The sequence below is a fragment of the Chamaea fasciata genome, unplaced genomic scaffold, assembly GCF_029207755.1.
Source record: "Chamaea fasciata isolate MVZ Bird 193981 ecotype frontalis unplaced genomic scaffold, bChaFas1.0.hap1 SCAF_3, whole genome shotgun sequence".
NCBI classification, from domain to species: Eukaryota; Metazoa; Chordata; class Aves; order Passeriformes; family Sylviidae; genus Chamaea; species Chamaea fasciata.
The window spans coordinates 12403121-12428465 of NW_027094088.1; the positions used below are offsets into that span (position 1 = coordinate 12403121).

General features: G+C 46.2%; 2 protein-coding genes and 1 non-coding gene across 4 annotated transcripts; all 3 read left to right on the top strand.

The window, feature by feature from the left end:
• The first annotated feature begins 2365 nt into the window (after positions 1-2365).
• Positions 2366-6215, top strand: PET117 (PET117 cytochrome c oxidase chaperone). Its single transcript, XM_066178053.1, has 2 exons — positions 2366-2593; positions 6064-6215. The coding sequence occupies exons 1-2, from the start codon at positions 2498-2500 to the stop codon at positions 6211-6213; spliced, it is 246 nt and encodes an 81-aa protein (XP_066034150.1). The 5' UTR covers positions 2366-2497; the 3' UTR covers positions 6214-6215.
• A 33-nt stretch (positions 6216-6248) lies between these two features.
• Positions 6249-25058, top strand: KAT14 (lysine acetyltransferase 14). Of its 2 annotated transcripts, none has more exons than XM_066178050.1 (10): positions 6249-6741; positions 8454-8572; positions 11876-11997; positions 13627-13808; positions 14333-14752; positions 15658-16229; positions 16748-16884; positions 17385-17560; positions 20616-20806; positions 23263-25058. In XM_066178050.1, the coding sequence occupies exons 1-10, from the start codon at positions 6486-6488 to the stop codon at positions 23434-23436; spliced, it is 2349 nt and encodes a 782-aa protein (XP_066034147.1). In that variant the 5' UTR covers positions 6249-6485; the 3' UTR covers positions 23437-25058. The 2 variants fall into 2 exon arrangements, with proteins under 2 accessions (XP_066034147.1, XP_066034148.1); XM_066178051.1 differs by having other exon boundaries at positions 14336-14752.
• On the top strand, positions 20293-20455 carry LOC136287944 (U1 spliceosomal RNA). Its single transcript, XR_010720428.1, has one exon. It is a non-coding gene; the product is annotated as a U1 spliceosomal RNA (small nuclear RNA).
• Positions 25059-25345: the final 287 nt, after the last annotated feature.

Genomic DNA, 25345 nt, shown 5'->3' on the forward strand with positions numbered 1-25345 from the left:
ACATGACCCTGGCCAGCAAATTCTACAAAAATATTTCCTACAGGGCCAGGGTGGCTGCACGTGGACTATCAATGCCTACACCACCACAGCCAGGTCTGTCCGTGTTGCCAAGGGATGGAATAATTCCGTTTCTCAAAGGGGAAAAGGCATCATGGAGAGATAAAAGTGCCTACAACACAGCAACTAGTTATTTTTGCTACTATGATTAGCACAGCCATAAGGAGAAACACATGCACACACACACACATATGCACTGGGAGGGAGGGAGAGCTGCCTCTGCAAAGAGGGAAGGACAGCCAGCAGCTCACCAGAACCCTGGGGGGAAACCGAGAAAACATACCTTTGTGATGATTTTTTAGATTATTATTATTTTTTGTTTGTTCGCAGTTTTATAAGAGAGGTTGGTTCCTCACATTACACAGGACAAATGGAGCAGGAGGGGGCTGTGGTTCAGGACACGAACGTGGTAATTTGCTATGTTTGAATTTTCTCTCTTCCCTTCTTATCTTGCAGGCTTCAGTCCTTTTTCTTCTGCCACTAAGGAATGCCACAACTGAGCAGCCTGTTTTCTGGATTCTCTGGTGGCTAATACAGGGTTGAGCTGACACTGCCACCCCTTCTCTCCACAGGATGCTACCCAGAGTTACCACCCATGGCACAAAGCCTAGCCAGAACTCTTCCTCATCTATCAGAACGGCTGGAACAGGAAATAAACATGGAAGTCTTACTGAGACAGGGCCTGCAATGCAGCCTTATCAAAGACGGTGCCAAATGCCTGTGAAAGAGTGTGGATGAGGCACAGGGGTTGCACAAGCTGAATTTTCTTTGAAATCTAGGATAAAAATGCTCCCTAAGGATGGATTGCAGATGTTATCCAAGATCATTATACAGATCTGCGCTGTTTGCCCAGGGGAAAAATGGCCTTGAGCTTTCCAGTCTTCTTCAGGCGTGACCCAACCCTTTCCTGCCTGGCACTTGGCCCCGCCTCCATGCTGTGCCGCTATTCCCTGGCCAGCAAAGTAGGAACCAGGCACAGGAAAAAGGCCACCAAAGCTATGGCAAGCACAGGTTTCATCAGCAGAGAAACCCTCCTGATCAACCTCTCCCTCAGCTTAAGCCCATCCTCTGCCTCTCCGTTTGGGATTCTCATTGGCACAGCCACCAGGCTTGTGCTCGTTGCGCTGAAATCTTCTCTTCTGTCCTTCTGCCCAGCACCAGCTGGAAAAGTTTTCCCCAGCAGCATCCCCTCTGGGCACTCCTACCCTTCCACGCCCATCACACCACTTCCCTGCCCCTGCAGGCCGGCTCTGAGAAAGGAAAATGGGCTTTTCTACATCATGGCTGCTGCAAGGTTTTAAACCAGACCATTTGCTAATCTGGGCTTGGAAAAGGTCCCGTCACCCCAGAGTATGGAAAGGGGGCAAAACAGAAGGGCAGGGTCACAGCAGGGGAGCTGAGCCCTTCAGCGAGGCCGGCCCGTGGGAGAAAGGGAGGATCACAGGAATACCTGAACGACCAGGGCAGAAACTGAGATTGTGAAAGCGAAGCCTGAATGCTCCCTGGCTGGGGATTTTAGCCCCTCCAGTGATTAATGACAGGGTTGGGTAGAGGCACTTGGGGGGAGCTGCACCCTTCCTCAGTGCCAAGGGCACTGTGTTGGCTCCCATCCACCAAGCTCCTGGCTTGACCCTGTTCTTGGCACTCCAGTGGCCTTGGACACGTTAAAAGCACTTATGCACAAACCCTAAAAACAGTAAATGCACCAATGTGAGCACAGCCATTAGACTCAATCGAAACATTATCATTTCCAGTAATTTCGCCTTTCATTTTAATCACATTCATTCAGCAGAGAGATGAAAAATATTATAATGAGGAGGGATCGGCCGGACGTGTTTGGTTTCCCTCTTCCGCTGCAGACAGGGCTGGGGATGGAATAATTCTGACTTCAGAGCATGAAAAACTGGCAAACACGAGGCCTGAAGGCCACACACTGAACAATGAGAAGAAACCAAACAATTGAAGAGCAGTTTTCTCCAGCTGCTTCTCCCATGCAAATCGGGATTTCTGGGCGAGGAGAGCGCAGAACTGGTGGTCTTCACTCGACAAAACCAGAAACGTTTCTTGCACGCAGAAGAAACCTCCTTTTGTTTGTGTTCGCCGGCAGGAAGCTCCAGCGAACATCCCCTCCAGCTAACAGCTCCGAGAGACACCGGCACAGGTGGGGACCCAATCCCCAGTGGCACTGATGGAACAAAGGCCCGTTTTTAGCACCCCATGTCAGAGTTCCTGGCCAGGAGACTGCGAGTGCCCAGCCCCGGAGCGGCTGCTCCACGGAGCCGCGTCTGGCTCCCGCCTCCCGGCGCTGCGCCCCGCCCCGCATCGGCGCTCGGCTGCTCCGGCCTGGCTCGCTGCGCTCGGCCGGGGGCGTGGCGCGCCGCCTCACGCTCTCCCGTACCCCCGCCCGCCCGGCGTTTCCCCCGCCGCGGCCCCGCCGGCCATGTCTCGGGGTTCCCGCCTGGCGCTGGCCGTCTCCGCGCTGCTTTCCGCCGCCATCGTGGCAGCCGTGCACATCCAGCAGCGCCGGGAGCTGAAGGTGAGTACGCGCCGCGAACCGCGAGGGGGAGGTGGCGAGCGAGGCCTTGCCTTCGCTGCGGCCCCGCCCACCGGCCGGACAGGCCACGCCCCCGGCCATCAGCCCCCGCCCCCCACTTGGTGCCCTGCCCCCACCTGTGTGCTCAGCGCGGAGCCCCGCCCACATTCAAGCCACGCCCACCGCCAAAGCCACGCCCCGTGCTCGCTGCGGACCCGAACCTGAGCCATCCATCCATCCATCCATCCATCCATCCATCCATCCATCCATCCATCCATCCATCCATCCATCCATCCATCCATCCATCCATCCATCCATCCATCCATCCATCCATCCATCCATCCATCCATCCACCCACCCCGCAGCTCTTTGTCCCTTTTGTCCCTGCCCGCACCTAAGCCGGTGCCCCAGCACTGGTGGTTGCGGGCACTGTGTGTGCCCAGCCCGGCTCCCAGAGGCCAGAGCTGCCCCTGCCTAGCGCTGCCCCACTGGTGCTGCCTCGGCTACACTGCCCCGGTGGTGCTCTCTACACAAGCAGTCCCTTCCCCACGTTTTCCTGCCTTGGCACCTGTGCTTTACATGCTCTTTTAGCTGTACCAGCTCCCTAATGCTGTCCTGTGCGTTTCCCTTCAGGGGCAAATACCATCGACGAGCTCGAAGTGAGGCTCGATGGAGGTGCTTCCCACCCTCCCCAGCAGTCAGCAGGCAGGGAGGATGTGATCATGCAGCTTCTAGGCCAAGGCCAACCTGCTGGCAGTGTTTCCAGGGCTCTCTCCCTGTCTGGCTGTGCTGCCCCACTGGTGTGCCCTGTTTTTCCTCAGCCCCACAAATGCACCCTGCTGAAGGACAGACAGCACTCCGCTGTGCCATGCCCCTGCTGCCTTCTTGTTCTGCCAAAGCAGGCACAGTGCAACAAGTTGAACAGGGCTGTTCTCTGTGCTACATTTACAAAAATAGGGGAATTCTTGGCAGGCAACCTGTGTACTAGAGAGCCCACAGCCAAAAGGTATCAGGTTTGACCATGGTGAGTCATAAAACAGAGCAGTCCTGCCTGGGACTAAAAGCTGTGTGGTTGTGTAAAGGTGTGCTGTGTGGGCAGTGAGTGTGCTGGTTTGCACCCTGCTGATGAGCCAGAGGTTATATGAGGGCACACATCTGATCCTTTTCTACTTACATACAAAAAAATCTAGAAAATGCACACAGAAAAAGGCTGTGTTAAATGACGCTGAAGCAATCAGAAGTTACAGAAGACCAGAGTTCGAATTCCCAATCCATAGCTCAGCTCAGCTGGCTGTTGCTTGGGCTTTATGATACATTCTGTAATCTGTAATTAGAGGATTATATTTTCTCCCCCTCAAGAGATTGTCTCTGTCAGTGCTTGAGAGTGATGGAATTTGGAGGATGAGACTGGTCTGGGTAAGGAAAGAGGCAGGTTTGTGTGAGCAGGAGTTGGAGAACACTCTGAATGGTACAGGTAAGAAGAAAGTTGGGATCCTGGAGTCGCAACCAGCAATGGCTTTGCACTTGCCAGAGCTGATGGATGTGCTGAGTAGATCACCTAACACATTTTAGGTAGATTACATCACATATTTGTAGCTGGCTGCTCTCTAATTCAGGGTGCCTGCCTTGAGCCACTGAGGATCTGGCAAGAATATCTGCTAAATGCTCCTGAACTAAACTGCAGCTGCAATTAATGGCAGTTGTACTTTGAACATGTGCTGCAGAATAAACATCACCCTTGGGTATTTCCATGGGACGCCTAAACTTCATGGATCTTTTTGACCAAAATCCTTGGCTAATACCTGTTCAGAAGAGCCAAGGCTCAAAGCTTATGTTCTATAAATTAAATCTGAGGTTTTCTTTTTATAATTCTTCATGGCCAAGTCAAGCAGTAGTGGCTTGATGTTCAACAGATCCAGTTATTTAGATAACATAATGGAAATAAATAATGTGGGTATTTTACAGTCCTGGCATAGAGATTATTTCAGGTTTATCTTTATACAGATTAATAAACTTCTGACTTCTATAATTTGATGTGCCAGGCCCAGAGTGATTTGAGCTTGCACATGCATTTCATGCCTGCAGAAGACAAGCCAGGCTTACTTCTAAGAATAGAGGAAGATGAGAAGATTAACTTTTTCACAGATCTTTGTCATTTGTGACACTCAGATTATAAAGGTCTTTTGCAAAGTGTGCATTTTCAAAGTAAGTACATTCACCATTTGGAAGATTGCAGTGTTTTGTGAAGGAAAAAGGATTACATTCTTGGTGCAACTGAGCAGTTACCTTGTATCTCCCCACATCTTTATTGTTATTAACTAACAGTAATGTACTAATAAGTTTATGAAGTTCATGTGCAGTTTCAAATTACTGGTTTGTAGCCTGAGTTCAGTTGATGGAAGCTGGTGGGAAGGAACTGGTTTTATTAGATTAATTTCTGGAGAGAGTTTTTATTATTGGCTGATATAGGTGTCTGTGCATTTTCTTAACAAGAAAATGCAAGATAAAATTATTTCTTAAACCAAACCTTTCAGTTTTGATCTTGACAGGAGGAATGATTACATTTGAAGTGTGCAAGTCATTAGCATGCTAGGTGAGGAATAAAACCCTGTGATAACTGGTTTGTGAATAATAGTCACAGACATCCTCTCGAGTCACTTCAGCGCCAGCTTTCAAATAAATTTGCAGGTGCATTTTGGCATCATTCAAATGGGTCACCAATTATTGATCTTTCACCTAATTATCGAAGTATCAATGTGAATAAAAATGTCTAGGTAAGAGAGGCAGAAGCATATGGAGGAAGCAAAGAGCAGCTGGGATTTTCTTAGGGCTTTCTGCACCCATTGAGGGGTTGCACCCCAGGTTAAAAGCTGCTGGTATTGTGTTGCACATTATGTATTTATTTATATATATGTTTTTACATGATTTATAATGAACATTTTAGGTTAAAGGGGATATTTTTGAAGCAAGTGCCTTGCTTTTTCAAGAGTTTGGCATAAGCAGGCTGTGGGTATTTTTTTTAAGATTAAGACATGATCAGAAAGAAGCAAATGAAGACACATGCTGGTTTTTCTGAAAACAGTTTCCAATTTGTCACATAATTGCCTCCAAGCAGAGAAGTTTTGAGGAGTTTATTCTGATTTGGTATAGATTTCGGTCAGAGATAACAGGATTTTTTAGCTCACATCCATCCTGCATAGCATGGGAATTACAGGCTCCTAGCATTTATTTGCTCAATAGCTTTGTCACTTAGTAAACCCATCCATCTGAAGTGAGTGCGGAAAAAAAGCACTTTTTGGTGTAGTGATTCTGGCTATTTGCTCCTGAAGATTCCAACTACGTTAAATTGCTGTGGCAAAGACTCTCTAAAGGCAGCAGAGGTAACAGCCTTGCAGGAGGGGTGGAGTCTGGGTGGGGTTGATCCCGATCAGCATCCCCCGAGCTGTGGTAAACGCTGTCCCTTGTGTTTTCAGAGGCTGCGAAGTGGCGTCATCAGAGACCTTGAGCGTCAGAATCAGAAAAAGGAGAACATTCACCTGTTAGAAGAGCAGATTGCTCTGACAAAGCAGCTCATGGAAGAGAGAGACAAGGCGCTAATGGAAAAACGTTCCCAGCAGTCCTAGGCAGGGCCTGGCCCCTTAGAGGTTTGATTAAAGACGTTTGAAGGTTATTTGCATCTCACTTCTTGCAGGTGTTTTAACAAACAGAGATAATTTGTGAAAGATTGGTTATTTTGTATAAATTATAATCTAGCCTCTAAAGCTTTAGGGCAGACAAAAAACCCATTTTCTCTGTGATTGGTACTTGGACTCTGGAGACTTGGCTGCGGCACATCCTGTGTGGATGGACTGAAGGTGGGGAGGAACAGCTCCTTGTTGTGCAGGCTCCCTCTAGGATGGCCAACAACATTCACATGAGTGGGCTGCTCAGCCGCCACGACGATGAAGCCACCAGGACCTCCACCTCTGAGGGCCTGGAGGAGGGTGAGGTGGAAGGGGAGACTCTCCTGATCGTGGAGTCTGAGGACCAGGCTTCCGTGGATTTATCACATGACCAAAGTGGGGACTCCCTGAACAGCGACGAGGGTGAAGTGTCCTGGATAGAGGAGATGTCCTATTACTGTGAGAAGTGCCAGAAGTGGATCCCAGCAAGTAAGGCTGCCCATTGTGTTGTGCCTGGCCATTGTGGGTGTTTGTGCTGTCCTGCATCCCTGTTTCACAGCTTGTTAGGCTGTACCCCGTCCTGTGGTGATAAAGGTGTTGCCTGCTGGTAGGGGCTGTATTAGACACTTCAGTCCAGGAGCTGTGTGTGTCCAGAGCTGGTGCTCTCTCTAAGGAAGTCAGACTGTCTTCTTCAATTTGTAGAAAATGCTAAAGTTCAGAACCGTGCCCCCCCTCACAATACTTGCACCTGTTTAGGGACTTGAGCCAAGAGACCTGACCTCTCTGCTCACTCATAATGACTCTTGCTGCAAAACTCTGGGGAGGAAAAGGACTTTGTGTGTTACTTTTTTTTCCTCTCCCTGTTGATTTGTCACATCTGTGGAGCATATGGCTAAATCTGAACCTTAATGTTTTCCCAATAATGTGAATTTGAGTTGGCTTAGAAACATGCCCAGCCTTCAGCAGCCAGCTGTGGGGGGTGTTAGGTGCAAACTGCAGAATTTGATGCCTCTCCTCTGTCACTTGACATAAGATATATGCTGTTAGCAGTGTAATGGACAACTTTACTTTCTAAATTCTGAATTATCTGATCTGTTATTACATCCAAAAGCCAGTTATTGCTAAATACTGAGTGTTTAGTTGGCTTTGGTTTTGGTGAGGGGATTTTTGTTTGGTTTGATTTGGGGGTTTTGTTTGTGGTTAGAAATAATGAACTGTCTAGGTGGCACTTGCCTTGCAGATATGTCAGAGCTGCCCTTTTTGCCTTCTTAGAATTTGCCAGAATTTATAGTGTAAAAATCTCCTCTCAAGGTGTGTTAGTGAATGTTTAGGTGTTAATGTAATGAAACCAGCACTAGGCTATTAAATTACTATGCAGTAAATGGAAACGTAACTTGATATATAGTAATAAAAAAAATTAAGCAGAGTTAAAGGTAGCATGAGCTATCTCATGCTGGAGCATGATTTAACACTCTTGATTTAACACTCAACTTGTTTTATTTTACAAATATGTTCCTCTCTGCAGTTGCTGTGGAACAAATCCAAGGAGCAGAAAAGGCCAGTTGCAAGGCAACAGTAGCCATATACAAATGGGCAGAGTAAACGACCTGTCAAAGGGAGATACTGTGCTTTTTCCTAATCATTCAGTTCTAGGGAGTTCAGTTGTCACTTGTGAAAATGATAAAGTGCTCAGGCAAATAATCACTTTTTTACATTGAATTGCCATTTAGAAATTCTCTTCATCTACCAAGTGTGGGGGGTTTTCCCCCCATCAGACACAACTGGAACTTGAATTCTGCAATTCAGTATGGAAGCAGGGTATCCATATGTTAAAAATGCTTGATCTGGTGTCGTTATACAGTAAAAGAGATTACATCCTTGTAGAGAAATACCTTTTGAGTGTGACTTTCCAGAAGCACTCTAGTGTTAAGTTTCTCTGTCCTTCGATGTCATTTTTCAATTGTTCATGTTTTTGTAAATTAACTCCTGGTGAGTTTCGAAGCCCTGATTCATATGATCTTTTTTTTCCTCTGCTGTAGAAACATGGAATTAGAGCCTGTAACTTTGGGTGCATGGGGATTTACGGGTGGTTCTGTCATCTTTGTTCAGACAAACCTGATCTTGGAAGAAATCCAAATTTCCTTTGCAGCACTTTTTCCTATAAAAGGACAAAAAGATTGATTTTTACCTTTTCTTTTTAGGTCAACTGAGAGAACAGCTCAGCTACCTCAAAGGAGATAACTTTTTCAGATTTACTTGCTCTGATTGCTCAGAAGATGGGAAGGAGCAATTTGAACGTCTGAGATTAACATGGCAACAAGTAAGTGAAATGTTCGTGCCAGCAGAACAACCGTGGGACTTTCTGAAATTGTTGCTTATTGTGTATGTGCAACCTGGAAAAGGAGGATCAGGTATTGGTAACAAAGGAGTATTTGCATGAACTTCAGATATTAATTAGCTGAGGATTGCTTGCACATGAGAACTTCAGCATTTGGCAGGGAAATTGAAAGATAATCATACAAATCACTTTTTTTGTTTGGTTGGGAGTTTTTTTTGGTTTTGGTGGGTTTTTTGTTGTGTTTGTTTGTTTGGTTGTTGTTGTTTTGTTTTGGTTGGGGTTTTTTGTTTGTTTTTTCTTCCCCTTATGTTGCTCATGATTTCATGGCTTCAAGCAGATTTGTAAAGGCAAAATAAATGCAGTTTGGCTTCTAGGCATGAACAGTTTTTTGTATCTAAGAAAATGTAAAACTGGTGAGGTGGCAACATAGAAACAGAAAGCTTGCCCACTCCCTGGATACAAAGGTCCAACCTGGTTGCTTATGCACTAGCATCAGTCCTTGCTGGAATTCACTGTTTCAATCATTTGCATACCTGAGCAGTCAAAATAACATCCATTTCCATCCTGTGGGCCCATAATGGTATGTTGTCTCATAGAGTATCACAGAATCACAGGATCAGCTAGGATGGAAAAGACCTTTGAGATCATCAAATCCAACCCATGACCTAACACCACATAGTCAACCAGACCATGGCACTTAGTGCCCCATCCAGGCTTTCCTTAAACACCTTCAGGGATGGTGACTCCACCACCTCCTTGGGCAGCCCATTTCAATGCCCAGTTACTCTTTCTGTGAAGAAATTTTTCCTAATATCCAGCCTAGACCTGCCCTGGTGCAGCATAAGATATGTCCTCTTCTTCTATCACTTGTTGCCTGGGGGAAGAGGCTGAACCCTGACCTGGCTGCACCCTCCTGTCAGGGAGTTGTAGAGAGTGATAAGGTCTCCTCTGAGCCTCTTCCTCTCCAGCCTAAACATCCCCAGCTCCCTCAGCTGTTCCTCATAGGATCTGTGCTCCAGACCCTTCATCAGCCTTGTTGGCCTTCTCTGGATGTGCCCCAGCACCTCAACATCCTTCCTAAATTGAAGGGCCTGGAACTGTACACAAGGCTTGAGGTGTGGCCTCACCAGTGCCAAGTACAGGGGAAGTATCACTGCCCTGGTCCTGCTGGCCACTATTCCTGATCTAAGCCAGGATGCCATTGGCCTTCTTGGCCAGCTGGGCACACTGCTGGCTTGTGTTCAGTCTGCCATCAGTCAGTACCCCAGGTTTCTTTCTGCCTGGCCTCTCCAGCTGCTTTGTCCCCAGCCTGTAGTGCTGCAGGGGGTTGTTGTGGCCAAAGTGCAGGACTCAGCACCTGGTCTTGTTAAACCTCCTATTGTTGGATTTGGCCCATGGATTCAGCCTGTCCAGGTCCCTCCAGATGGTGTCAAATGCTTTACTGAAGTCCAGGTAGACAAAATCCACAGCCTTCCCTGAATCCACGAGGCAGGTCACCTGGTCATGAAAGGAGATCAGGTTGGTCAGGCAGGACCTGCTCTTCCTAAACCTATGCTGTAGGTGCCAAGTGATGCCACTCAAATGATCTGTTCCATAACCTTGCCAGTCACAAAGGTCAGGCTGACAGGCCTGGAGCTCCCTGGATCCTTCTTGCAGCCTTTCTTACAGATGGGTGTCACACTGGCCAACCTTCAGCCATCAAGTACCTCCCTGATGAGCCAGGGCTGATGGTAAATGATGGAGAGCAGCTTGGTGAGCTCATCCACCCGATCCCTCCATACTCTAGGGTGGATCCCATCTGGTCCCACAGACTTGTGAGCATCTAAGAGGCTCAGCAGGTCATCAGCTGCTTCTTCCTGAATAACAGGAGGGCTATTCTGCTCCCTGTCTCCATCTTCCAGCTCAGGAGGCCACTTGTCCTGAGGCTGAACCTGTCAGATTGTTGAAAATCATATCAGCCTTGTTGGAATTTCTCTGATTCTTACCCACAGGCACTCAGCCTTATCGTCATGTAAGATAATTTGAAACACCAGTTGTGACTCCTGCACTGCTTTCTCATGGTGGTCAGTGCAGGGAAAAAAGTTGGTGTAGGTAAGGGTCTGTGCTGGCAGAGTTTCACCAAGTTCCACCCTAGGAAAGCAAAGGCTGCTGCATTGCCCAGGTCTTTTCAGAGTGGCATGAGGAAGGGGCAGACAAAGTGGAAATGGGTGAGGAAGAAAGCTGTGACCCCCTCCCTGGGCTTCCAGCAGCCAGATCTGCTGCTGCTTCTGGGTAAGTGGAATTGAGAGAAGTGGTCAAACTAACTTACCTGAAGCAGGAAGAACAGGGACAGTGATTTCTGGATTTTTTCCAGAGTATGTGTCCTCAACAGATCCATATCTTTAGCCAGTTGAAAAGACAATTATTTTTGACATCTTGAGACACTGCGCCACATGACTTTAAAACCCACAAAATCCTAGTTATCAAACTGAGAGGAGTTGTGAGGTAAAAATAGGGTGAAGGGGACATTAAACCTGTCCATATTTCATCTTTTTGACATCTTTGACAATGCATCCCAGAAAACTTAGGTCCACTGTGAGGAGACCCATCTCCCTAAGAAAAGCAGATTTCAGACTTCTCTGAGGGTGAAATGCAAGTTGTTATTGGAAGCAGTGCCAAACTAAGGCTCTGTGATTGTTAAAAGATGATCCCAGTCTAGCTGACTTTAGTTTTTTTCTAATAAATTAATTAAAAATAATTAAGTAAATGTAATTAACAATTGGCCAGCTAGAATTTACTTGAAGGAGGTAAGATATTTTTCAAACCTGCCCTTTAGTTTGGGTATGTAACAGGTCAGAGTGAATTTGGTTCTGAAGTGTGTGTGTGAAAGACCATTGTCACAATGTTTCTGATGTATTGGCTAGCGGGATTACTTGTGACTTTTTTTTTATTTGAAAGACTATTTTCCTACCTCCACATTACCTTCAGACCTCAGCTGTACTGTAATTCATTTATACAACAGCTGCTCAATTCTTGTGTCTCAGCACAAACCTCCAAAACTAGGCAGCTTGTTATTCCCCTGGGAAGGAGAAATCTCTGGAAGAATGTGCATCTAACAATAGAAAGACAGGAATGGGCAGCACGATACCAGGAAGAAGATGGATTGCAGAAATTGCCTATGAGATGTTGCAAAAATAAGATATTTATGAGGGAGCAAAGATTTGCGTGTGTGTGTGGCAGCTGTGGCTGTCTGTTCAGCAGAAAAAGCAGAAGGGAATTACTTGTGTCCAACACTTTCTGTTCCAGGTTGTCATGTTAGCAATGTACAACTTGTCTCTGGAAGGAACGGGCCGTCAGGGGTACTTCAGATGGAAAGAAGACATTTGTGCTTTTATTGAGAAACACTGGACTTTCTTATTAGGGAACAGGTAAAGACATATTTCCCTGAGGGTCTGATTGGTGAGCCAAAGGAATTAAAACCTGTTATACAGATGGACAAGAATCCTGGTTAATTTGGTGACATCTCTGTTGAGGCCTACAAGTGATAAAAAGGGAGGATTTACTATTGAGAATCTGTATGCAGGCATGAAGGGTACACTAGAGAAAGAATCAGCATTTCTTACCGGGGAAAAACAACCCCAGGAAAGTCACACAAAAGCAATAGAAATGCATGTATTTTGGATTATTTCTTATTTTCCTTTAGGCAGCACATGAACCTGCAAAGAATTGGGTTTTTCTAAACAGTCACAATGGATGAGCTGATGCTGGTATTGCCAAACTTTAGGGACAAAAATGTGGTCCAGCAAAGTGCTACGTTCTTTGGCTATAAAGCTTGCAAGGACCAAGTTCTTCAAGAAGAACTGATTCTCATCTTTTGGATTGTTTTGGATCTTGATGAAATGGCTCTTACATTGTAGCTGTTAAACAACTGAAACATTTTTCACACTGTCAGAGTAGGAACCCCTCTCACAGAGGTCAGCCTTCATTTTCCAGGTGAGCAGCACATTTTTTCTGAGCGTGCTGAAGCTGTCAAACCCAAGCCTCACTGTTAATGCATGTGCTTTGGAGGCAGGAAAGGAACTGAGTAATCCTTAGAAGTTGTAGATTTGATTGACTTCACAGCTTCTTTTCTTCCCCAGGGATTCCTCTGTTGTAAGATCTGACCTTTCTTCCTAACCAGATTTGGTCTTTGGCTTTGCTTTCAGTGCTTGTCTGTGACTGCTTGCTCAGAAATGTTAGCATTTTTCCTCTCTAGAAGCCACAGGGACTCTGACAGGAGGGCAGCTGGTGGCCCATTGTCCCTCATTCAGGGAGTCTATGCTTCCCAGGCTTTGCTGCTGCCTTATGAGACTTGTCTTGGAAACTGGGCACTCCTTGCTCTGATTAAAATTCAGAGAGTGATTCCTGGCCTCAGACACAGCATTGCCACTTGCCTGGGCAAGCCACTGATGGAAAAGAGACAGCTGAATTGTGTGTGTAGCAGTACAAGCCGTGCAATGATCTTCTTCCTTGGCATATTGAAGCACAGCTTATTCAGATTTACTGTAACACTCCAGACTTTGAGCTGCGGCAGCTGGATTTGATCCTCCACCTTTGAGGTTCAGTACCCCAAGGTGTGTAAGGGCAGCACTTGGGCAGCAGTGAACATCATCAACTCAGCCAAGCCTTGGCAAGTACAGAAGTTTCTGCATGTGGGCATGTGCAAAGGCAAGAAGAAATCTTGAAATTCTGGGCAACTGAGGTTGGACTCTACACCAGGAACCTGACACCCCAGAGTCAGGGCAATTCTTCAGTATTTCTTCTCACCTCTTCCCTAAGTGATATCTTAGTTAGCCCTGTGACCAATTCCTAAAGGAAAAAAAATGCTCATATGCCCAGTAAGAGTGCACTGCAGAGGGAAAGGCTTAAATGCACCTCCCTGCCTCCAAGGGGCCAAAAAAGTGCTTCAGGAATAGTTCAGTGGGTGTGTGTCAGTGCCCTGGCAGAAACACTGTCCAGGATGGAAGCACAGCTGGTGAGTGGGGACCTAAGCCTTGTTTTCCTCTCTCCCACCACAGGAAAAAGACCTCAACATGGTGGAGCACAGTTGCTGGCTGTCTCTCTGTGGGGAGCCCCTTGTTTTTCCGCTCGGGGGCACAGGAATTTGGAGAACCAGGATGGTGGAAGCTGGTTCATAACAAACCCCCAACACTGAAACCTGAAGGAGAGAAGCTGTCAGCATCTGCTCTGAAGGCAAAAGGTAACTCTGTCCCCAGTAGCATGTAGATTCCTCACTGGGACAAAGCTGGGAGACATGAGAAAAGCTGAGTTAAAACCAGTTTGTGTGCATGGACAGCTCCTTAATTTTGTTCTGCTGTAATGGTTGACTGAAGAGACCTATGGTGCATATACAGTAGTGTGAGAAGCCTGTAATATTTTATTACCTTTTTCCATTGTGCTGATTTATAGGGTTTTGAGGCTTCTGCAGAGTGGTTTTGGTTGGGTTTTTTTAGCTGAAATCCACAATTTTCCCACTTTTCTTTACCCTGGGGAATGTCTTCTATCTTTTGTCACTAGATGCAAATTCTCCTCTGTGTGGAGGAACAAAATTTGGACCTTAATGAGGCTTTAGTCATACACTGGCTTAATGCTACATGTCCCAGAGTGAATTTCCTGTACACATTGAAAACCTCATCTTTTAAGCTTTGTAGCAAATGTGATTTTGACTGCGTAGTGTGAATGCAGTGACTGCAGGAGCTCAGAATAAGCAAACTACTTCTTCAGCAGCTTCCAAGCCCCCACTGGATCCCATCATTACGGTGGAAGGCCTTCGGAAACGGGTGAGCCGCAATCCAGTTGAATCAGCCATGGAGCTGAAGGAGAAGAGGTCCCGCACTCAGGAAGCCAAGGACATTCGGAGAGCCCAGAAGGAGGCAGCTGGGTTCCTGGACCGCAGCACTTCCTCCACTCCTGTGAAGTTCAGCAGCCGCTGCCGCCGGCCTGACATCATCCTGGAAAAAGGAGAGGTCATCGACTTCTCCTCCCTGAGCTCATCTGACCGCACGCCTCTGACCAGCCCCTCTCCGTCCCCGTCCCTGGACTTCTCTGCTCCTGGCACTCCTGCCTCACACTCAGCCACTCCCAGCCTGCTCTCAGAAGCAGATCTCATCCCAGATGTCATGCCACCACAGGCGCTGTTCCATGGTAAGAGCCACCATAGGTTTTGTTTAGTGATGAACCATGTGCAGTTTTCTAGGAATATTTTTTTTTAAAAAAGGCTCCCAATGAGCTGCAGAAGCCTTTCAGGATAAGATGGAAAGTAACTGGCAATATTCTGTTGTTTAAGTTGAGTGTGAGAATTGACTGGTTTTCCATAGTTTTATCACCAGCTTCTAAGGCCAGAAGAAACCCCCATTATCGTTTTCTGAGAGATCCTGAATAAACAGTGGGTAGACTTCACACAGCAAGTGCTGGACCACTCAGCATAAGCATTTCACTGCAACACAGATTACACTGCTATGTAGCAAGTCTAGTTTTGTCTCAAATGTTTTTCATGAGAGAAATTTTATTCCGTTGGTAATGTCACAGTATTTTATAAGTTTGATTGTGCTGATTAAGAGATGCCTAATTTCAGTGAGATTGCAAAGCAGTGATGCAGACTGAATTCTCTTAGTTCCTTAAGGAGCCAGTTGTCTGGGTGACAGGAAGAATAGTGAGGTTCTGCAGAGGACAGAACCTCTCCAGGATATGCTAGCTGAAGATACAGCTCACCAGCTTGACTCTTTGATCCCCAGTCTTCGGGAATTTTCAGCAGCTTAATGTTCCTGAAAGAACACGTGCTTGCAGCTCAGGAGGGGCACAGTTTCCAGATGCCAAACTACAAGACACTTTAGGAGCAGGATTGATTCTGTGTCCTGAAATTGGACCCTTTTCAGCATCTCCCATCCAAAATTAGGAGATCTGAGAGTACACAGAAAATGAAGTGTGTTGGGTAAACCCACATTATTATTCCTTAGCAGAAAAATGCTGTGACTACCAATTTTGAAATGGGACTTTGATGTTTAAATTATTTTCTCTTTCCCCCTGGATTGTTTTGATCTGTTCCACAGATGATGAGGAGATGGAAGGAGATGGAGTCATAGACCCAGGAATAGAGTATGCTCCCCCTCCCAGTGGGACAGCTGGTGCTGGCACCATGATAGCAAGCAGAAAAAAAGTGAAGACAGCTGAGCAGATCAAACAAGAGGTGGAGAGTGAAGAAGAAAAAACAGAACGAATGGAAGGTGACAGTGAAGATCCTGAAGAGTCAAACACACCCTTGCAGGTGAGAGGACGAGACAAGGGGAAGTCACAGCTGGAGAAGGATGCTAAACCCAGAGTTCCCAAGCACACCTCAGTTAGCATCTATGAGGAAAAGCTGCTGCTGAAGAGACTGGAAGCTTGTCCCAATGCTTTGAGCATGACCCCAGAGGCCCGGAGGCTGAGGCGCAAGCTGCTGGTCAGGCAGGCCAAGAGGGAAAGAGGACTCCCACTCTTTGACTTGGACCAGGTTGTGAATGCTGCACTGCTCCTAGTTGATGGGATTTATGGAGCCAAAGAAGGTGGTGTCTCCAGGTCCCCAGTAGGGCAAGCAACATACAGAACTACTAGCCAGGACTTCAGGATCTTAGACAGATATCAGGTGGGTGTACCCAAATTTAAGTTAGGTTTTGGCAATGGTTATTTTAAAGCTTTTGCTGCAGCCAGCAGTGTCACATTGAAGTTATCTGAATCCTAAAGTGGAAAGGATTATGTGAACAAGACTCATTTTGGCTTGGGGCTGTGTCCCCAGCAATGCTCTCCTAAGTCCCTTTCTTTTTGGGATATGCTGGTTCAGCACTGCTGTCTGTCATTGTCAGCACCACAAGTGTTGATTTATTTGTACTCCAGCCCTGCCCAGATGCTGGTGGTGGAGGCCTGGAAGTACCCAAACCAGAGGGTGCTCTTTCGTGTGTGTAGGAGAGAGATGACTTGCAGCACTTTTAGGTTTGGGCACCAAATTTGGGATTTCCCAGCAGACTCCAGAGGTGGGAGCACTGTGGTCCAGTCCACCCTGTCACACTGAAAGACCCTTACTCTCCCCCCATAGGATCCCCTTATGATCAGTTAAATCACTGACTGACCTTGCTGCAATTGTTGTGCATTTTTTTGTGCATCCAGACAATGCTACCTGCCACAAAAGGATATCGCCAGCAGACAACCAAGTTTCTGTACCGCCTGGTAGGCTCAGAAGACCTGCTGACAGACCACAGTATTGTCAGCCCTTACACCTCCCGTGTTCTTAAACCTTACATCAGGTACAGAGGGTCTGAGCTTGCTCTTGGCTTGTGCACCGCCAGCCCACGGAGAGGACACCTTTCTTGGGCAGTGCTCCTCACTCCTCCTCAAAGTACAACCCAGTGCACCATGGTAACCCTGAAGTGTTTGATTTAGCTGAGTAGTGAAAGGGATTGCATTGGGAAGGGGAATCTCCAAAAGGGGGCAGGGGCAGAGAGGGCATTGCTGTAGCCATTCCATGCAAGTTGCACCTGCTCTTGGGTCAGAACCATGATTTCCTTGCTCATACTGTAAGGAAAGACTGGCTGGACATGCTGTGGGTCTGGAAAGTGTCCTGGCCTCTGGCACAAGGGTGTTTTTGCTGAGCTAGAGGCTGTTTCCCCATGTGAATGGAAGACTGTTCTTTTTTTTCTAAAGTTGAGCATGTCAGAAGATATTTCGTGGGCAGTACCCATTTATCTGCAGTGGCAGTTCTTGTTGCTCACTTGCTTTTTGTGTTTCCTTTTCACATTCCTGGCAGACGTGATTATGAGACAAAGCCCCCAAAACTCAGGCTGCTGGCAGAAATCCGGGCGAATCCACACAGGAATGATCTCAACTGGAAGGCTGAGCCAGAATCCCCCATTGATTACTGCTACGTTCGCCCTAATCACATCCCCACTATAAACTCCATGTGCCACGAATTCTTCTGGCCTGGTAAGATTCCTCCAGTGCTTGTGTTTCCAAGAAAGAAGTGGTATTGTTCAGAAAAAAAATGTTCTTGGGCCGAATTTTTCTTCAGCTGGTTCAGTCTGACTGATTCTTAGAAACACATTATCTGATGTCACAGGAATGCATTTGAGGTGGAGAAGTGGGTTTGGTGTCTTTGTCTCTTGAGATCTGTAGAACTGGCAATTAGGCCCTAATTAGCACAGCACTTAGAAAAATAGGTGCCATTAGGGTAGTTTAGTAGTTAACTAAACTTTAAGCATCTAGTGAAATGTTTTGGAGAATCAGGGGTTGAAATGAAGTTTTATACCAGAGATTACTGTTCATTAACTTTGTGAGAAAGTTTCTTCCGAGTAGCCATAAGCTGGATATGTCAGACTGAAAGGTGGGAAGTCATATGAGAAGTGGCTGAGGTTGCTTGGTCTGTTCAGCCTGGAGAGGAGACTGAGGGTAGACCTCATCATGGTCTGCAGCTTCCTCAGGAGGGGAAGCAGAGAGGCAGGCACCCATCTGTTCTCTGTGATGACAGGACCCAATAGAATGGCTCTGAAGCTGTGTAAGGAGACGTCTAGGTTGGATATAAGAAAACGTTTTCACCCAGAGGGTGGTTGGCCACTGGAACAGGCTCTCCAGGGCAGTGTCACAGCACCAAGCCTGCCCAGGAGGAGTTTGGATGATGCTCGCAGGCACATGGTGTGATTCTTGAGGTTGTCCTGTGCAGGGCCAGGAGTAGGACTCAATGATCCTTGAGGGTTCCTTCCAACTCAGCTTATTGTGTGATTGACTGAATTGTTTTTACAACTGTAGGCTCCTTTATTTCTTCAAGCCTCAGGACACATAAGGTATGGGAAAGATTACGTTTGTATTTTTCTGTGTCATTTCTGGAACTGCAGGTTCTTTGGGGGCAATGGCTGCCCTTTCTGGGGGTGGTTACGAGGCTGCAGTCTTTAGTTCTTCTGAAATAATAATAGAGATGTTCATCTGCTGCATGCCTCAGCTTCTGATCATCAAACAATGCAGCAGACTAATTTAGAAAAGCCCAGTACAAACAGTACACACCTTTATTCCAGGTAACTGTTTGCTTTGTGTTTTGATTTGCAGATAGTGATTCAGCAGGGTTGTAGTTCAGCAGTGTCCATATGCTGCAGTCAGGATGGGAGCTCTTTTTGCTACTCATTACATGCAAATTGTACAGTGTGGGGGGAAATAATCTGGCACGCCCTTCCTTTCACAAGACGTTTCAGAGCTTGTGAGACACTTGCAATCCCAGCAGAGGCTGAACTGCTTTGTCATAGTCTCTCCTCTCCTGAAAACTTACTTGAAATTCTGGCCAAGCTGGGTTGCAGCTTCATTAAGTTCTTCAGGACTCACCCTGTTTTATTTAACCTAAGGAGCATGGGTGTGTTCCACCCAACTGTGAACTGTTCATCATTAAATCAGAAAGCTGACACTGCCATCACTCTCCTGGGATGGGAGGAGGGGGCTGGGATATGATTGTTGCACCTTGGTTCTGTTCTAGCAGGAAAGGAAAGTGAGGAAGTGATGCTTGGGAGGTAAAGCCTGGACGCGAAGGGTTTAGCTGGTGCAGCTTCTGGGTGGGAGGCAGGGATATGCAACTGAGTGAGCATCATTAAACCAGCACTTAGTTCTTCTGTCCCTCCAAAGCCTTCCTTTCAGAGCTGTTCTTGCCTCTCCCAAGGCAGAACTAAGTTTCCAGGTAGTGACTGCAAATGAGCTGGTGGAAGAGAGATTCCCCAGTGTTGTTTCTCAAAGTGCCTTGGTGCCCTAATGGGAAACTTCTCCCTAGCAGGGAGTGTCTCCAGGGGTGAACCATCCTGAGCTAAGCATTTTCCTACAGGAAAAACTGCACCATTGCAGAGATGCCAGCGCCTGGGGCAATGCGTGTTCCTGTCCAGACACGCTGCAAGGCACTCCACAGGCAGCCTTGCCTTAATTAACTCAGCTCCCTATTGCCAATCAATCCGTTCCACGTTTTGCTCCACCCAGCTTACTCTCCAGCAAGAAAATAACTCACCCACATCTTGGTGCCTGATGCCTTATGAAGTGTTGCATCTCATCAAAAGTGATTACAGGAAAACATACTCTGCTATTTTGTTACTCCATGTTCCAAATACATTGCAGTTGCCAACTTGAGGCTGAAGGAAACTTCTGGCATATCTCCTCTGTGTCTTGCATTTCATTTAGGGTCTGTCCACACAAATTACTAAGCAGTCAGTGTTCAGTGCCTCGAACTGCACTGCTTGGTGCTGACAGACTGTGTGGATGCTCTAGGACTGCAGGAGCATGGTGGTTAGGCAAGGTAACAAACTCCCAGCCTCTTTCTGTGTCGAGCCTCTGACTCACAGAAGCACCACTGCCTGAGAGGCTACTTCATCCCGCAAATCAAAGAATTTGCATGCTAAAAACAAGTGTTTTGGTAGTGTTGGGAGCTGTGGTCAGGCCTACAGTGCAGCTCCACAACCAGCCGAGTGTGCACAAGAGACAGCAGTAAGAGCTCCAGGCAAGGTGGAGGAAAAAGACAGGAACCATAACAGGCAATGCCACCAAAGCTGAAGCCCAGTTTCATGTGTGCCGCTTCTGAAGAGCGTTTCATCCTTGAGTCATTTCAAAGGAAATCAGCTTTGTTAGTTTTTTCACGCAAGCTTCCCTGCTGAGCAGATCTTGTTTTGTCTGTTTTGTTGTATCATCTTTTCCCTTTCATACTTACCTGGCAGGGGAGACACCAGGATCAGGCAGCTGGTTTTCCCAACCAGGGTTCATCCTCTGCACTCTGGGTATCTTGACCCCTGGGATTTCCCAAAATGCAGGAAATTTGGCTGCATAATTTGTAGTAACAGAGGACTGCTCTAGCAGGGTCCTTGGACTATTCTATGATGCTGTGATCTCTTGCTATCACAAATCTGAAATAAGGGTAAAAAGAAGGGATTGAGTGTTTCTAAAAAGCCTTAAACCCCTGGATTTCAATGCCACTTTTCTTTTGGTTTGCAGTGCTGCCAACTGCTGTTTCTCTCTTTCTCCCTAGGAATCGATTTGTCAGAGTGCCTGCAGTATCCAGACTTCAGTGTTGTTGTCCTTTACAAGAAAGTTATCATTGCCTTTGGCTTTATGGTGCCAGATGTGAAGTACAATGAAGCTTACATCTCTTTTCTGTTGGTGCACCCTGAGTGGAGAAGAGCTGGGATTGCAACCTTCATGATTTACCATCTTATCCAGGTAATGAAATGAATCATCCCATGAATCTGCCAAAGAACCAGTTCTGCCTCCTTCCTTGTGCACATATGCAGATATTAGAGAGTAAGAACTCTTTTTGTGAATGTTTATGGGAGGAAGGAGCTCCTGCTTTGGAAGTTAAAATGTGTTTAGGAAAACAACCATCCTGGTCACGCCCTCAGAATTAGAGGGATGCTGCACACTTCAACTGTATTGGGATTAACTCTGTGTTCTACAGCAGTCAGTAGTTTGTGTAAAAGTGATATTGTAAATAGGGGATTTAAAGGAGAAAATGAGGTAAGAGTGGGCAGGGTTAGTTAGAATTATTGCAGCTTTCTTGACTACACCTGGAGATTTATTTCATGCATTAAATCACTTACTGATCTCAATCACTCACTTTTATACTCTGGTTCAAATACAGCTGAGTTAAAGCATTTGCAACCTAATTGTTTGTTTAAAGTGACTTGTACTGGGCCTTGTTCCGCAGGAATATTTGGAAAAATTAATCTCAGCTAATTAAACGGGTGGTATTAAAAGAGTTAAACTTTGTTAAATCTCTGAATGAATACTGTTAGTCAAGTGGCCTTAATTCGACTGATTTTCTTGAGTTAAATTGCAGGAAAGGCAGCTTAATTGTAAGGACGCAGATATACGTCCTTAACAGAGCCCAACTCCACTCCCTGAACTCTCTTGGCAGAGCTGCCGATAGGAAACATTTCTTAATTTTTTGTAGTCAAGATGAGCTGCACTAACAAACTCACTATTGAAACTGTTTTATCCTCTTTCTTATTTGGCTGAAGCAAGGTAGGGAGTGCTGGCAGAGTCTTGGGAAAAGTGATTTGTGCTTTGGAAAAGTACTTTCCACTCCTGGGCCACCTGAGGGTAACTCTGCTACCTGCACAGCTCTCTGCAGTGCTGACACAGGCCTCTAATCAATATTCCTTAAACTCACCCCTTGCATTTCCCAGGCAAGTGAAGTGTTGAAGGAAATTGTCGTCAGCTCAGTCTGCTGATGTGAAATGTCAACACTCAGTTGGAACAGGCGCCAAGGTTTGCAGGGATCCAGCAGGTGGACTCTCAGTCTTCTCTCTCCGGCAGAGCTGGGATGCTGGAGTTGGCAAGTCAGCCACAGAAAATCCTCACACCTTTTTGTGGAGTGTATCACATCAATTAACCTAATCCTGCTTGCATGAAATTCCCTGTTGAGGAAAGCCAAGCAGATTTGAGAGATTTGAGTATGATTAGGCACACTAGCAATGAGAAATCAGCACTGTATGTTTGGCTCACATTAGTTTTATTTTGCTGTTGCTGACTTTCTGACAGTGGTTGAAGGGGTTTAGTCCTGTAGAATAAATGGTGGTTGTGACCTTCTGTTCCTCAGTCTCCAGGTTGTAGGTGCTGCTTTGCAGCCTGCTTGGGCTTGGGATCTCCTCTCTGTAGCTTGAAATACTTTGATGCTCTGTTTGGATTAAGAGTAGGTTGCTGACTTTGGGATCAGTGTGCTGAATTGGAGGCTGAATTCTTGGGAACAGCATAACTTAACAGGAAAATGTTTTGATACAAATGGTGGTGGCTGGTTTTGCTGTCAAAATTTATCCTCTCATGCATCTGTTGCAGAGGACTAAACTGCATTTTCTTAATGATCTCGTTCAAATTTTCTTCTCCCCAGAACAGCTTCCAATTATTTTTTTTCCCCTTCCCTCCTTAAATTCCTGAGAGTTTTCCCCTTGAATATTCTATCTTGGAGATTTCCTAGAGGGTATTACTGTTCCCACTTAAGAGTTACAATACACTCAATATACATGGAATGCTATTAAAACACTTGATGATAGAAGAAAAATTATTTCAGCATCTTCATCAGAGTGTTGCTGGTTAGAATAATTTTGGATCTTCAAAGTAACTTCAGCCAGGCTATTATTTGCTCTCTGAACTGAATTTCCTGCCTTCTCAGGAGGTGAGTGCTGTGCTCTGAAGGATGGGAGAGAGATGGGTGGAATAGGCAGGAATTCCAGCATGACAGCACAGAGGTGCTCAGGCAGTCCCAGAGAGCTCAGCTCTGTTTGCTGACAGGGAGGAGTGCAAGAGCCTGATACTCTGGCATGTTTGTCTTTTCTTCAGGTCATTGTATTTGAGATCAGGGCTGTACACCAAGATTATTTTTAATTAACAATTACTTTAGTAATTGACAATGGAAAGATGACAAATTATAATCCCAAAGCTGCTTTCATTGTCAGAGAATCCACATTTCCCAGAAACAAAGGCTTGGAGTAGCAGCAGCGCTCCCTTTGCTGTTGCTATGTGTGGAAACTCCTCTGCTGGGGCCTGTGACTTTTCTCACATTTCCTCAGTACTTTGGATCTCTGAGCTGATGAATCTCCTCACCTCCGCATTCCCCCAGAGGCTGTCTCGTTCTCTTCCAGTGATATCTCCTTTTATTTCCACTCCCCCTCCCTTGGCAGACCTGCATGGGCAAGGACGTCACCCTTCACGTCTCTGCAAGCAACCCTGCTATGCTGCTCTACCAGAAGTTTGGATTTAAGACCGAGGAGTACATTTTGGATTTTTATGACAAGTATTACCCCTTGGACAGCAAGGAGTGCAAGCATGCCTTCTTCCTCAGGCTGCGGCGCTGAGCTGCTGGAGGGGTCTGGGAAGCTGGGTAAAGCCCAATCCATCCAAAAAACTCCCCCAGCTTTCGGTGGAAGATGTTGGCTACCATGGGAGAGCTGGAACATGCTGGTGTGTTTATCCCTAGGACTTTGGATGTCAACAGTGAGATGATGTATTTGGAAAATGCAACCAAGAGGATTGATTCCTGTGCTTCAAGGGGAGAGGCCTGGAAATGCCAACTAGGATACACTGAAACCACTGGGACATTGAAATTCATTATGGATAATTTTCCTGCCACTGTTACTTGGGAGGGCCTCATTAGCAAACAAACAAAAATACCAAATTAAAAAAGTGTTTCTCACTTCAGAGGGGCCCCATGGATTTCAAGTTTTGAAACCAGTCCAAAAAACGTTGCAGGATTTTGTCTCTGTTTTTGTTTATGAGCAGAAATTAACACCTAAACTTAAATCATTCAGTATTTCTGTGGTTTGCTTTGTTAGGAACTGTCTTGAGTTTGTGAAGGGAAATAAGGTATTGGTGCCTGTAGCTGGATATTAACTTTAGGAAAGTTCTACACATGCCAGAACCGTAGTCCTGGAACCATGTTTCAGGAATACTGAAGAGCATGTGCATTCCTGTTATCCCAAGTACAAGGCTCAGAGGAGACACTTTTGTTTTGCTCCTTCCCTGCTGCCTTCCCTTCCCCTCCTTGTCTAATGAAGTTCTCGTAGCACACTGTGTTTTGTGTTCAGGTGGGTTTGTGTCTAGGCAAGGTAGGGCACCACAGCTGCCAAATTCAGCTCTTTGGAATCTTTCCACCTCTCTGCTGGTTGTTGGTCTGCGGATCAGCCCTTCGGGCACACCTCTAACCACAGAGCAGCCTCACAGGCTGCAGCACCCACCTACTCCTGCTACAGGTGCTCTGGCTGGAAGAAACCCACAGCAAAAGTTAGTGGGGATGTTTGAAATGCAGACTCTGATTTGTAGGAGCAGTCTGCTTGCAGCTTGGAGGGAGGAGAGGGCAGAGGTGGCCTAGATCCAATTCTTGGAAGCACCTAGGCTCTAAGTATCAGTAAAGAGGAGAGCAAAGAATAAATACCCAAGAATTAAAAAATACAACACAGTTTCTCTGGTAGTGGCTCTTGTCCTTTTCCACAGTGTATCAACTTCTCTCCCTCCCTGACTTTCAGTGCAAATGAACAGAAAGCTGCGCTGACCAAAGCCCAGACTGTGCATTTTAACTATGGATCACATCCACAGGGATGGTCCTTTCACATCAAGCCCACAGGGAGCTACACACCAAATGTGACTTTTTTGTCCTTAACGTAATGTGTGTACCTGTTGGCTACCTGACTATAGCAGGAGTTGCCATAGTGGAGTCTTAATTTTGGTAACAAGAGAACGGGACACAAAATATGTTTTTGTGTAGCCAATGTCCATCACCACCAGCACAAAACCAGTGGTAGTGGGAGGGGAAAGCAGCCCAGCCAAGGGTTGTGTGCCTGAACATCCCTGCACATTTCTGTCTGTTTCATGACTATGAGAAAATTTTCAGTGTTCTTAATGTTATGAGTTAGTTGGACTTTGAAAGAAAAGAAATAAATGTCTTTATGAATGGAATTAAAGCTCTTCCCTTGGAAAAGCCTATCTGTAGTCATACTGTTTGTTTAGGTGTCTCTCCATCATCTTATTTCATTGGAGTCTAGCAAACTCCAGTATGGCCCTAAGAGGGTGTGTGTGGGCAGCTGACCAAGGCAAAAAACTCCTCATTTCCCTACAGACACCCCTACAGAAGGCACGATGCAGGCCTTAGAGGCTCCGCCTTTCCAGACCGAATTAGGAGATATACAGTAGTCTGAAGAAAGATGACCAGTTCTGCATTGTTCTCAAAGGCGGCTGTGAAGAGTTTGAGGACCGTCTTGCTCTGTGGTT

Excerpts from the sequence above, each read along its gene's own strand:
- PET117 (XM_066178053.1), top strand. The coding sequence starts at position 2,498 with ATGTCTCGGGGTTCCCGCCTGGCGCTGGCCGTCTCCGCGCTGCTTTCC. Across the intron at positions 2,594-6,063 it reads AGCAGCGCCGGGAGCTGAAG|AGGCTGCGAAGTGGCGTCAT; the intron begins GTGAGTACGCGC and ends TTGTGTTTTCAG.
- KAT14 (XM_066178050.1), top strand. The coding sequence starts at position 6,486 with ATGGCCAACAACATTCACATGAGTGGGCTGCTCAGCCGCCACGACGAT. Across the intron at positions 8,573-11,875 it reads TGAGATTAACATGGCAACAA|GTTGTCATGTTAGCAATGTA; the intron begins GTAAGTGAAATG and ends TTTCTGTTCCAG. Across the intron at positions 11,998-13,626 it reads ACTTTCTTATTAGGGAACAG|GAAAAAGACCTCAACATGGT; the intron begins GTAAAGACATAT and ends CTCCCACCACAG.